At 42.8% G+C, this 13,600-nt stretch overlaps 1 protein-coding gene across 3 annotated transcripts in view; it reads left to right on the top strand.

Moving 5' to 3' along the window:
• The window catches only part of LOC143981452 (NACHT, LRR and PYD domains-containing protein 3-like), a 102,146-nt gene that overhangs the window by 72,216 nt on the left and 16,330 nt on the right, over positions 1-13,600 (top strand). For 2 of the 3 annotated variants that reach the window (XM_077479299.1, XM_077479300.1), the window contains exon 6: positions 4,103-4,273. In XM_077479299.1, the coding sequence (XP_077335425.1) occupies positions 4,103-4,273 (171 nt within the window). Of the gene's footprint in view, positions 1-4,102; positions 4,274-13,600 lie in introns of those variants that run through there. The other variant, XM_077479301.1, reaches the window with a different exon arrangement.

Consider the following 13,600-nt stretch of genomic DNA (forward strand, 5'->3'; position numbering starts at 1 on the left):
TGATAGTCACATGTCTCCATCCCTTGGTGCTGGAAAGGTTAAACAATGTGCAATAGTGTAACGATAGAAAAAGCCAATGTGCAGTAGGAAATCCCATCCAATCCATGGCATTTAATTGTAACACCCTTCTATTTAATCACTTCACCACAATTCCAATGCACATTCCAAAGTGGCAGGCCGACTTATAATGTTTCAACAACTGGCAACAAGTTATCTCCTTTGTTTATTTAGGCAGACAAAGTAGCAAGAGAGAATGACATTACTAGTCTCTGATGTGAATAAACAGATAAGATTATCAGCTGCTATTTCAAAAGGAAACTCAAGTCAGATGCTGGTCAGCGAGTGTTAATATGTATATCAGCACCACAGTCACCCGAGAATCACGGTGTCGGCATCCACTGCAGTATCCGTCTGTAAATCACCTGGCTGCCTTTCAGCTGGTATCCCGTATGTTGGAAAGTAAAGTAGATCGCCTCCAGTCATATATCTGCCAAAGATAGTAGAACAAACCCCCAAAAATTCTTCAGATATATTAATAGTAAAAAAGGTCAGGTCTGAGCATGTAGCCCCTTTACAAAATAATCTGGAGTGGGTGACTGGGGACAAAGAGAAGGCTAACTTATTAAATACTTTCTTCAGCTCTGTGTATACAAAGGAGCATGGAGGAGCTTATGTCTATAGTGGGGTGGTAGTGACACAACCCCAAATCCACAATGGCTCAAAAGTGATATGGTACAGAAATATTTGGACAGAATAAAGGTGGATAAAGCACCTGCACCTGATGCCATCCACCTACGGATCCTAAAAGAATTGAGCTCTGTAACTTCAAAGCCATTGTATCTAATTTTTAGGGACTCATTAATGACAGGAATAGTACCACTGGATTGGTGCAGGGCCATTGTGGTGCCTATATTTAAAAAGGGAACAAAGTCTTTACCAAGTAACTATAGACCTGTTAGCTTAACTTCTATAGTTGTGAAGATACTGGAGAGATTAATAAAAGATCACAGACGAGTTCTTGCAGGAAAAAAATATTTTAAGCAACAGACAGCATGGATTCATGAAAGACAGACGTTGTCAGACAAACCTGATCTTTTTTACAAAGAGGTAAGTAAAACCTTGGACAGAGGGGTGGCGGCGGATGGGGTATAGTTGGACAGAGGGGTGGCGGTGGACATGGTATACTCGGACAGAAGGGGGGCGGTGGACATGGTATACTTGGATTTTGCAAAAGCGTTTGATACAGTTCCACACACACGGCTCATGTGTAAGGTAAAGTCTACAGGTTTGGAAATATCAGCTTGTAAATGGATAGAAAACTGGCTAAAAGACAGAATTCAGAGAGTAGTGGCTATTGATTCTTACTCTGAATGGTCTAAGGTTATCAGTGGTGTACCCCAAGGTTCAGTGCTGGGACCCTTACTTTTTAATATCTTCATAAATGATATTGGGTCTGGGATCAAAAGTAAAGCCGCGTACACACGGGCGGACTGTATGGCCTACTTAGTCCGTCAAAACACATTTCAGCGGACAGTCCGCTCGTGTGTGGGCTTCAGTGGACTTTTTCAGCGTGCAGTCTGGCGTACTAAGTATTTCGGATTTTTCTAAATACTGTCCGTCATACTTTGGTTTCAGCGGACAATCCGCTCGTGAGTAGGCTAGTTCGACGGACTAAGAATGGCGCATGCTCAGAAAGGATTTACACGGCGAAAGGTTGCATTGCTGTGTATTGGACTTCCTATTTCTAGTCCCGTCGTACGTGCTGTACACATCATCACGCAAGCTTTCGACGGACTGTTTGTGCATCCGTGTGTGGTCAAGTCCGTTCATTCGAAAGTAGGACGGACTGTCTGTCGGATTGTATGGCGGACTAAGTAGGCCATACAATCCGCCCGTGTGCACACGGCTTAACATTTCCGTCTTTGCAGATGACACCGGTGGGTGCAGTGGAATAACGTCCTTACAGGATGTCTCCAATTTACAAGCCGACCTCAATGCTCTGTCTAATTGGGTGACTATGTGGCAGATGAGGTTTAATGTTGAGAAATGTAAAGTTATGCACTTGGGGGCTAAGAATATGCATCATACATGCTAGAGGGAGTACAACTGGGGGAATCCATAGCGGAGAAGGATCTGGGGGTTTTGGTAAATCATAAGCTCAATAATAGCATGCAATGCCAAGCTGCGGTTTCCAAAGCAAGCAAAGTCCTTTCCTGTATTAAGAGAGGTATGGACTCCAGAGAGAGAGATATAATTTTGCCCCTGTTGAATTCATTAGTAAGACCTCATCTGGAATATGCTGATCAGTTTTGGGCACCAGTTCTCAAAAAGGATATCAGGGAACTGGAGAAAGTGCAGAAAAGGACAACCAAACTGATAAGAGGCATGGAGCAACTCAGCTATGAGGAAAGATTAGAGGAACTGAATTTATTCACTCTTGAGAAGAGGAGATTAAGGGGGATATGATCAACATGTTCAAATATATAAGGGGTCCATATAGTGAACTTGGTGTCGAGTTATTCACTTTACAGTCAACAAAGAGGACAAGGAGGACTCTTTACGTCTAGAGGAAAAGAGATTTCATCTCCAAATACGGAAAGGGTTCTTCACAGTAAGAGCTGTGAAAATGTGGAATAGACTCCCTGCAGAGGTGGTTTTGGCAAGCTCAGTGGATTGCTTTAAGAAGGGCCTGGATTATTTCTTAAGTGTACATAATATAACGGGGTACTAACATTTATAGATAAAGTTGATCCGGGGAAAATCCGATTGCCTCCCGGGGGATCGGGAAGGAATTTTTTCCCCTGCTTTAGCAAATTGGATCATGCCCTGCTGGGGTTTTTTGCCTTTATCTGGATCAACTGTGGGTATAGAATTGGGTATATGGGATTGTATGATATTATTATTATTATTATTTTGTAGTTGAACTGGATGGACATGTGTCTTTTTTCAACCTGACCAACTATGTCTCTATATATGCCGATAGTATCACACTGACACTGCATCAGTTGTTATCTCATTCAGTGTCAGTGTGATACTATCGGCATATTTTGGCAGATATATGACTGGAGGCGATCTACTTTACTTTCCAACATTGACTAAAATTTAGTTTATTGAATTTCTCTTATAACAAAAAGTTGGAATGTATATTTTTTCAATATTTTGTCTTTTTTCATTTATATTGCAAAAAATTTAATTCCCAGAGCTGATAAAACACCACCAAAATAAAGCTCTATTTGTAGGAAAAAAAGGACACAAATATTTGTGTACAGCATTGCATGACCGCGCAATTACCAGATAAAGCAGCGCAGTGCCAAATTGTAAAAAGTGCTCTGGTCATTAAGGGGGTAAAACCTTCCGGGGGTGAAGTAGTTAAGGTAAAAAGCTTTCATCCTCTACATCCTCTGTAATAATTCCTGTAACATCCTAGTATATGATCTATATCTATGGAGATGATATCTGATTGGTGGAGACACTAAAGAATGGGGGATGGGAGAATAAAGTGCTTTAATGTGAAGTGTCCCCCATGTGAATGTAGAATCCCATTGTAAATGTGGAATATCCACCAATATAGTACTTGTATCTCTAATATATCCCAGAAGTCTCAGCACTAAAGGCTGGAAATGTATATCCACCCCTCCCCCCTACATTCTCTATAAGGGATCCTATTCCTGACACAATCCGGTGACTTTCAATGGGAACTTCTGATTGGTGGACATTAGGAAGGTGATGGAATATTGGGGTTACTAGGGGATCCACCATCAGAAATTCTGCTGTTTTATTTCATAAACCCCCCAGATCCTTTCCTTTATCTATCAATTTCAGAAGCCCCTTTGAGACACTGTGTGAGGTCCTGCTTAATAACCGGGTACATAAGGGGGTGACTGAGCTGTCACAGCGCCCCCTCTTTATACTGTGTAGACATAAGTACTACAACAGCTTCACCTTTATCAGCTTCTCTAATAACAAGATCTTTCCTCTGTATAACATTCTGTATATCCTGATATTCCGCTCTAGTAATGTTATGTTACTTTTCACTAAATGGGAATAATTCCTCATATTCATCTTATAATATAATATCATGTGTCTGGATTTGTTTCTGCAGGTTGGTTGGATGTGGTGTGACTTCCTCCGGCTGTGATGATCTCCGATCCATTCTTATCAATAATCGATCCCTCACCAGACTGTATTTATCATATAATAATCTGGAAGACTCTGAAATAAAACTTCTATGTGAGGGGCTCAGAGATCCTGGCTGTACTCTGCAGAGGCTGAGGTGAGAATTATCCTATAAATGATATAATATTCTGCAGGATTCTGGTATAAATCTTCTATGTGAGGGATCCAGACATGTCACCTAGATGAAAGTTATACAAAGACAGACTTCTGATTGGCCGGTTACACTGGGACTTCCCATCATAGTCCTTCAGGTCACCTCGCTGTTATTGGCTTTCATCCCCTCCCCCCTCCACTGACTATCAGAGATCAGACTTTGGCTGGGGGTCACACTGGAGGTCACAGCAGGTCACAGCAGGGGGTCCGGTGCGTCTCCATTCACCATTTCAGGTCCGATTTCTGTCAGAATTTTGGGCTGAATTCGGACCTGAAACAGACCAGAAGACGCAGAGGACTCAATTAGAATCTGGAAGGACAGAGCGAGTCTCTAGACCAGAAGTGACCCCTAGATGCCAATAAAATCCCCCAATCCTTGTAGATATAAAATTGTCACCTCACTGAGCCTCAAAGAGAAGTCCTAGTCATTTCATCTACAAGCCCAGCAGGGGACGAGGCCGATACACGGAGAAGACCCCGAACTGTCTGCCAGACATTGATTTATATCAGAGGAATCTATTTTATCTCTCATACAAAATAAAATATTAGTTGCAGAGAGATGGAAATAATTGCCCTTGATTGTTAGACATGTTGGGGTACATGTACATATAACATTGTATGTGTAGTGAGGATAGAATCCAGGAGAACCCCCAGAATGGTTCTGTGGGGTCTGATCACACCAGACAAGCTCTGATTGGTCTTGTTGGGATCAGACTGACATGCCGGTGTTGGAAATCCAATCCTCATCCATCAGAACCATTTATGGTCCATTTAGCTCTGGTTCCTTCAGAACACAGGACCGGCTTGTGGGCTGGGCAGGGAACACCCCCCAGGGTTGATTGGCTGATGGCTAAACTCCACACACATCCATAAATTGAGGATCCTGAGATATGGACGGGGGGATTCCCATGGTGCCGGTCTAACCGGTGAATAGCGGATGTTCCTGACATGTTCCTGTCACAGGATAATCCTCAGAAAAAGTTTATTTCTTTTTTATTCTTACAGCCAGACTGTGTCTGTCCTTTTGTCTTTGTTGTATTTTCTCTCATTCTTTATCTTTCTACATATTTTATACACTAAATAACAAACTAGTGAAGCTCTGCTCTATATTACACAGACACACAACCTACCTGCAGACAGAGGTAAGTGTTACCACAACCCCAGTGTTACTATACGGCTGTGTAACTATGTAACAAACCACCTAACCACCTGATCCTGATACTTCCAAATAATAATTACACAACAAAAATGATAATACAAAGCAAATACTACATAGAATATATGTCTGCTACTACCACAACCTCAGTGCTGGAACAATGTGCTGCAGAATAATGAATTGCTATTAATACACTTTATACAGAAAACTAACAACTTTATCCCGGTAATTGTAGAAATGGAGTCGGTGAGGATTTCCTCTCAGTAGTGCCACATCCAAAAACTTGTTAGAAGCAAAATAAATACCCCTAAGGGGGGCTTTTATGGCACTTGTATATATAAAGTGGTGCTCCGGAGAAATGTGACTTTGTAGATAAATCTCCCCCTATAATCCTCATGATTCATGTATTCTAGTAAAGGTTACGCTGTAATCCAAGGGCCGCTTTCTATTTTTGCAGCATTGATTTCTTACTTCTGGTAGTCCCAGCAGGCCGCCGCCATCTCATGTGTGGGCATCTGAAGCCAGACTGTATCTCTTCCTGTATTCCATGGTTACCCAGCATGCACCTCCAGATCTCGCACATGCTCCGAGCAGCACGAGCCGTGTAATAGGTTGTAGGTCGGTTCTCCATAGCAACAGCCGTGTCAGAGGAAGTTCCTGCCCCTTAGCTATGGAAACCTCCCCTCCCCCTCCAGGAAGCAGGAAGTTTATCTACATTTACAAAGATTATAAATCTAGAAATACAAAAATCTCCTGCAAAAGGAAATTACTTTATAAAAGATGATAATTGTAAATGATATCCCTTGTTTATGTGCAGATGTGTGTGTGTATATATCATCTACACAGAAAGAGGGATATCATTTACATTTAGCATTGTTTAAAAAGTAATTACTTTTTCCAGGTGCTGCCCCATCATACTGCCACCACCAAAATTGCCCCATAAAAACTTCCCCATCATATTACCCCCATAAAAAAATGCCCATCATATTGCTCCCACCAAAAATGCCCCATCCTAATGCCCCCATCAAAATTGCCCCATCATATTGCCCACATCAAAAATGCACCTTTATACTGCCACCATCAAAATTTCCTCATCTAAACTGCCTGTCCTATTGCCCTATCAAAATTGCCCCATTACACTGCCACCAACAAAATTTCCCCATCCTATTGCCCTTATCAAAATTGCCCCATCATATTTCCCCCAACATAATTGTCCCATCATATTGCCCCATGAAAACTGCCCCATTCTATTGCCCCTTTAAAATTGCCCCATAATACTGCCACCATCAAAAATGCCCCATTATACTGTCACCATCAAAATTGTCTGATTCTATTGTCCCCATCAAAATTGCCTCATAATACTACCACCATCAAAATTGCCCCATAATGCTGCCACCATCAAAATTCCCCCATTGTACTGCCACCATCAAAATTGACCCATCAAATCTGCCCCATCATACTGCCACCATCAAAATTGCCCCAACATATTGCCCCTTCATACTGCCACCATAGAATTGCCCCTATCAAAATTGCCCCATCAAAACTTCCTCATCCTATTGCCCCAATAAAATTGAACAATCCAATTGTTCCATTAAAATTACCCCATCAAAACTTCCACCATCAAAATTGCCACATAATATTGCCCCATAATATGACCGGAATCAAAACTGCCCCATCATATTGCCCCATCATACTGCCACCATCAAAATTGCCCCATTGAAACTTCCTCATCCTATTGCCCCAATCAAATTGCCCCCATCAAAACTGCCCCATTATACTGCCACCACCAAAATTGCCCCATCAAAAATTCCCCATCATACTGCCGCCATCCATCAAAACTCCCCAATCCAAATACCCAATCAAAATTGCCCCATAATACTGCCCCATCAAAATTGCCCCATCATATTATCCCCATCAAAACTGCCCTATCAAATTTCCCCATGAAATTGCCCCATCAAAAATGCCCCATTATACTCCCACCATCAAATTGCCCCTAAGAAAATTGTCCCATCATATTGCCCCATCAAAATTGCCCCATTCTATTGCCACCATCAAAACTGCCCCACCATACTGCCACCATAAAAATTCCCCCATCATATTGCCCCAACATACTGCCATCAAAATTGCCCCATTATAGTGCCACCATCAAAACTGCCTCATCCTATTGCCCCATCATACTGCCACAATCAAAATTGTCCCATGAAATGGCACCATTATACTGCCACCATCAAATTGCCCCATCAAAAATTGCCCCTATCAAAATTGTTCCATCATATTGCCCCATCAAAACTGCCCCATCCCATTTCCACCATCAAAATTGCCCCATCATATTGCCACCACCAAAATTGCCCCATCACAATTGCTCCAGTATACTGCACCATCAAATTGCCCTTTAAAAATTGCCCCACCAAAATTTCCCCTTCCTGTTACATCCATCAAAATTGCCCCACACATTGCCCCCATCAAAATTGCCCCATTATACTGCCACCACCAAAATTGCCCCATCAAAACTGCCTCATCCTATTGCTCCATCAAATTGCCCCCATCAAAATTGTCCCATCATTCTGAACCATCAAAATTCCCCATCATATTACCCCATCAAAATTGCCCCAACATACTGCCTCCATCAAAATTGCCGCAATCAAAACTGCCTCATCCTATTGCCCCATCTCCCCATCAAAATTTTCCCATCATATTTCCCTTATCAAAATTGCCACATCATATTGCCCCATAAAAGTTGCCCCATTATACTGCCACCACCAAAATTGCCCCGTCAACACTGCCTCATCCTATTGCTCCATCAAATTGCCCCTATGAAAATTGTCCCTTCATATTGTCCCATCAAAACTTCCCCATCCTATTGCCACCATCAAAACTGCCCCATCCTATTGCCACCATCAAAACTGCCCCATCATACTGCCGCCATCAAAATTGCCCCATCATACTGCCACAATCAAAATTGCCCCATCACATTTCCCCATAAAATTGCCCCATTATACTGCCACCATCAAATTGCCCTCTATCAAAATTGTCCCATCGTATTGCCCCCATTCTATTGCCCCCATAAAAACTGCCCCATCATACTGCCACCATCAAAATTCCCCCATCATATTGCCCCATCATACTGCCACCATCAAAATTGGCCCGTTATACTGCCACTATCAAAGTTGCCACAATCAAAACTGCCTCATCCTATTGCCCCATCAAATTGCCCCCTTAAAATTGCCCCATCGTACTGCCACAATCAAAATTGCCCCATCAAATGTGCCACATCAAATTTGCCCATGAAATTGCCCTATCAAAATTGCTCCATTGTACTGCCACCATCAAATTGCCCCCTTCAAAACTGCCCAATAAAAATTGCCCCACCCTATCTCCCCATCAAAATTTTCCCATCATATTTCCCTCATCAAAATTGCCACATCATATTGCCCCATAAAAGTTGCCCCATTATACTGCCACCACCAAAATTGCCCCGTCAACACTGCCTCATCCTATTGCTCCATCAAATTGCCCCTATGAAAATTGTCCCTTCATATTGTCCCATCAAAACTGCCCCATCCTATTGCCACCATCAAAACTGCCCCATCCTATTGCCACCATCAAAACTGCCCCATCATACTGCCGCCATCAAAATTGCCCCATCATACTGCCACAATCAAAATTGCCCCATCACATTTCCCCATAAAATTGCCCCATTATACTGCCACCATCAAATTGCCCTCTATCAAAATTGTCCCATCGTATTGCCCCCATTCTATTGCCCCCATAAAAACTGCCCCATCATACTGCCACCATCAAAATTCCCCCATCATATTGCCCCATCATACTGCCACCATCAAAATTGGCCCGTTATACTGCCACTATCAAAGTTGCCACAATCAAAACTGCCTCATCCTATTGCCCCATCAAATTGCCCCCTTAAAATTGCCCCATCGTACTGCCACAATCAAAATTGCCCCATCAAATGTGCCACATCAAATTTTCCCATGAAATTGCCCTATCAAAATTGCTCCATTGTACTGCCACCATCAAATTGCCCCCATCAAAATTGCCCCTATCAAAATTGTCCCATCATATTGCCCCATCAAAACTGCCACATCCTATTGCCACCATCAAAATTGCCCCACCATATTGCCCCCATAAAAACTGCCCCATCGTACTGCTATCATCAAAATTGCCCCATCCTATTGCTCCCATTAAAACTGCCCCATCATACTGCCACCACCAAAATTTCCCCATTATACTGCCCCATCACAATTGCCCCAGTATACTGCCCCCATCAAAACTGCCCCATCAAATTGCCTCCATAAAAATTGCCCACACTATTGCCCCATCAAAATTTCCCCATCCTGTTACCCCATCAAAATTGCCCCATCATACTGCCACCATCAAAATTGCCCCATTATACTACCACCATCAAAATTGCCGCAATCAAATCTGCCTCATCCTGTTGCCCCATCATACTGCCACAATCAAAATTGCCCCATCAAATTTCCCCCATCAAAATTGCCCCATCACATTTCCTCATGAAATTGCCCCAATCAAAATTGCCCCACAAAAACTTCCCAATCATACTGCCACCATCAAAATTGCCCCATTCTATTGTCCCATCAAAATTGCCCCATTATACTGCCCCAACAAAATGTCCCATTATATTGCCACAATCAAAATTGCACCATCCTATTGCCCCCACCAAAATTGCCCCATTATACTGCCACCATCAAAATTGCTCCATATAAACTGCTCCATCAAATTGCCCCATCAAAATGACCTCATAAAAACTGCCCCATAATACTGCCACCATCAAAATTGCCCCTTCCTATTTTCCCCATAAAAAGTGCTACCATCAAATCTGCCCCATCAAATTGCCTGATGAGGCTACACTGATTAGCACTGATATTGCGGCACTGGTGGGCACTGATGGGTGGCAGTGATGGCCACTGATCAGCACTGCTAGGCATCACTGGTGGGCGCTGATTGGTGGGCACTGTGGGCACATATGAGGTGCCTTTCCCTCTCTCTGCTCAGAATGATATCCCTTCAACAGAAGTCGGTGATCGGCTTTTTTCCCCTCATGCTGCGTGAGAAGAAAAAAGAAATGATTACCGGTCCTCTAAAATAAATAAAAAAGAGTCCTGCGCAAATAATACCACAAAAAATGAATAATATATATAAATGTGAAAAAACAAGAGTCAATGAAAATATTTCAAAATAGACACACCAATAGTGTAAGTGTGTAGTGAAAACACTGGAGAAAGAACAGGACCAAATGTTCCAAAAAAATCAGGCTCCCAGAACTCTCACCTCAGAGATGGAATAATAAGGCAAAAGAAATAATTCCAATGGACTTCTCCTTCACTTCTCTGTGCACAATCACCAAATGGTATAAACTTCTACCACTAGAGGGCCGATTCAATCTCTTATGAGTAATACTGCAGCATATGTATCCTTGTGGTATGAAACTTAAAGAAAACACAGAGGGGAGGGGGGAAGGGAGAGAGAAAGGGGACTCCAATAGTGTAGTGGTTTCCAAAACTGAATAAATTTATTTAAGAGAAAGCAATGGACTCTCACATTTAAAAAGAAAGTATCAAACAGAAAGAGATCTGGCGTGTACAGCCAGTCTTACGCTTGTTCCGGTCTTCCTACGGCCAAGCGTAAGACTCGCTGTACACGCCAGATCTCTTTCTGTTTGATACTTTCTTTTTAAATGTGCTTTCTCTTAAAAAAAAATTATTCAGTTTTGGAAACCACTACACTATTGGAGTCCCCTTTCTCTCTCCCTTCCCCCCTCCCCTCTGTGTTTTCTTTAAGTTTCATACCACAAGGATACATATGCTGCAGTATTACTCATAAGAGGTTGAATCGGCCCTCTAGTGGTAGAAGTTTATACCATTTGGTGATTGTGCACAGAGAAGTGAAGGAGAAGTTCATTGGAATCATTTTCTTTTGCCTTATTATTCCATCTCTGAGGTGAGAGTTCTGGGAGCCTGATTTTTTGGAACATTTGGTCCTGTTCTTTCTCCAGTGTTTTCACTACACACTTACACTATTGGTGTGTCTATTTTGAAATATTTTCATTGACTCTTGTTTTTTCACATTTATATATATTATTCATTTTTTTGTGGTATTATTTGCGCAGGGCTCTTTTTTATTTATTTTAGTGATAGTTTGTGTTTACTATTTTGTCCCGCTGCATTTTTGTTTGATTTAGCAGCACTTGCACTTTTTTATTCCACAGGTTGTTTCATTATATTTCGTTATATATTCTATTTTGTCACACATTGATCTATTTTATGTTTAGCACATAGTGGCGCGAGGGTCCATTTTACACATATTACCGGTACTCTATTTACATCACATGATCAGCTGTGATTGGCTGACAGGTGATCACGTGGTAAAGGGCCGGGATCGACCCCTTACTCCAATCTGTGATCACCCAAGTCTCATTGATTTGGGTGATCACAGCGCATGCCGCGCGCTCCCTGCAGGGGGTGTGGCCAGCTTGTAAAGGGAGGACATCTATTGATACCCTCCCAGCAAAGCAGATCGGCACCGTACACATCATTCACCTATAGAGAAGATCTGAGGGGCGAAAACATTTGTATGTTACCAACAACATGGAATGTATAGAGATCTGTGTCCAAATATCACCAGAATCAGAGCATGACACCTTGTAATGTCCTTCACCCTAAGGGCCCTTCACACATGTGGGCCGTATGTCCGTATTTCATCCATCCGTTTGTGGATGAAATACGGACATACATGCATCCCTATGGGGGATGTTCATCCGCAGACACCCGCTATTGTCCGCCTCCGCAATTGTCCGATTCTGCAGACGGAGGAAAATCCTATTTTTCTATCCGTCTGCAGAGCGGATCTGATGAACACAGACAGACGGTCCGTCCTCATCCAATCCCCATAGAGGAGAGCGGAGAGCTGACAGGGCAGTCCCTGCACAGAGTGACCGCCCTGTCCACCGCCGGCTCAGCGGGGACAATGGAGCGATCCCTACTGAGCAAGCGGATCATTACTGATCCGTCCCCTGTAAAAGGGGCCTAAGAGATACCAAAGTACCAGTGCTGTGATTGGCTGGTGATACCACAACCCCAGTGCTGTGAATACATATTACAAACTAATACATTGCTAATGGAAATGATGAATGTAATAAAACAATAACTAGTTACAAGTAATTGATGCCACAACTCCAGTGCTGTAAAATGAATGTATCTAGTTGGATATATAAGAGGAAAGTCTATATATCTGTGATCAATCTTCCTCAATGATGGCGCCCCCTCCAGTGTGTCACTACAACATGAAGTGTGTTCAGAGTCCTCCACCTCCGTGCTGATGAAATGCCCCCTCAGGTATTGGCCCCATATACAATATAGGTGTCATGTGCTTGTCCCCCCTCTGGGGGGCTCAATGGGCCCGGGGGACTTCCCACAAGATCAGCTGTCACAAGTGTGGGGTCCCTTATAGGGATCTGGTCCCTCCTGATTGGCTGGATATAGAACTCCAAATAAAATAAAAATGCCACCATTAGTGAAGCACGTCCTTCAAAACAATTGTCTCTTTATTTACAATAAATGCACTGACAACCAATAATATGTCAGCATATCCAGCAACCAATTGGGCAGTAAATAATATCACTCACCAGCGCCACTTCCTGTTTCAGGTCCAGGCAGGAAATTACATCACCTGGCTCCATCCGAGGGCCGACTGTCCAATGATTGATTGATCTGCTGACATATTATCATCACTTGTCAGTGTGTTTAGCGATCCTCATGGATTTTGCTGCACAGAGACGCATGTGAAGTAGAAATCCCATTATTTCCTATGTGGTCGGTTCCCATCGATGTGCCGCAGTTTAGTGTGAAAGGGAATCTATATGGAGCCATTCACAGCTCCAATGTGTGCGTTACCACGTCACTACAATGTACCCGCAACAGTGTAACCCCACACTAAGACTTTTCAGGTGGGTGACAACTTACCTCCATTTCACAGGGAGGTCCCACCAATATTCCATCCAAATGTCCCAACATTTCATTCTCTAAGACCCCGCCCACTGATTATTCATTGGATGTGTCTACTTCTGCCCCTCCCTGGAAG

Source organism: Lithobates pipiens, unplaced genomic scaffold, assembly GCF_037356315.1.
Source record: "Lithobates pipiens isolate NorthernLeopardFrog02 unplaced genomic scaffold, aLitPip1_a1.2 Scaffold_157, whole genome shotgun sequence".
Lineage (NCBI taxonomy): Eukaryota > Metazoa > Chordata > Amphibia > Anura > Ranidae > Lithobates > Lithobates pipiens.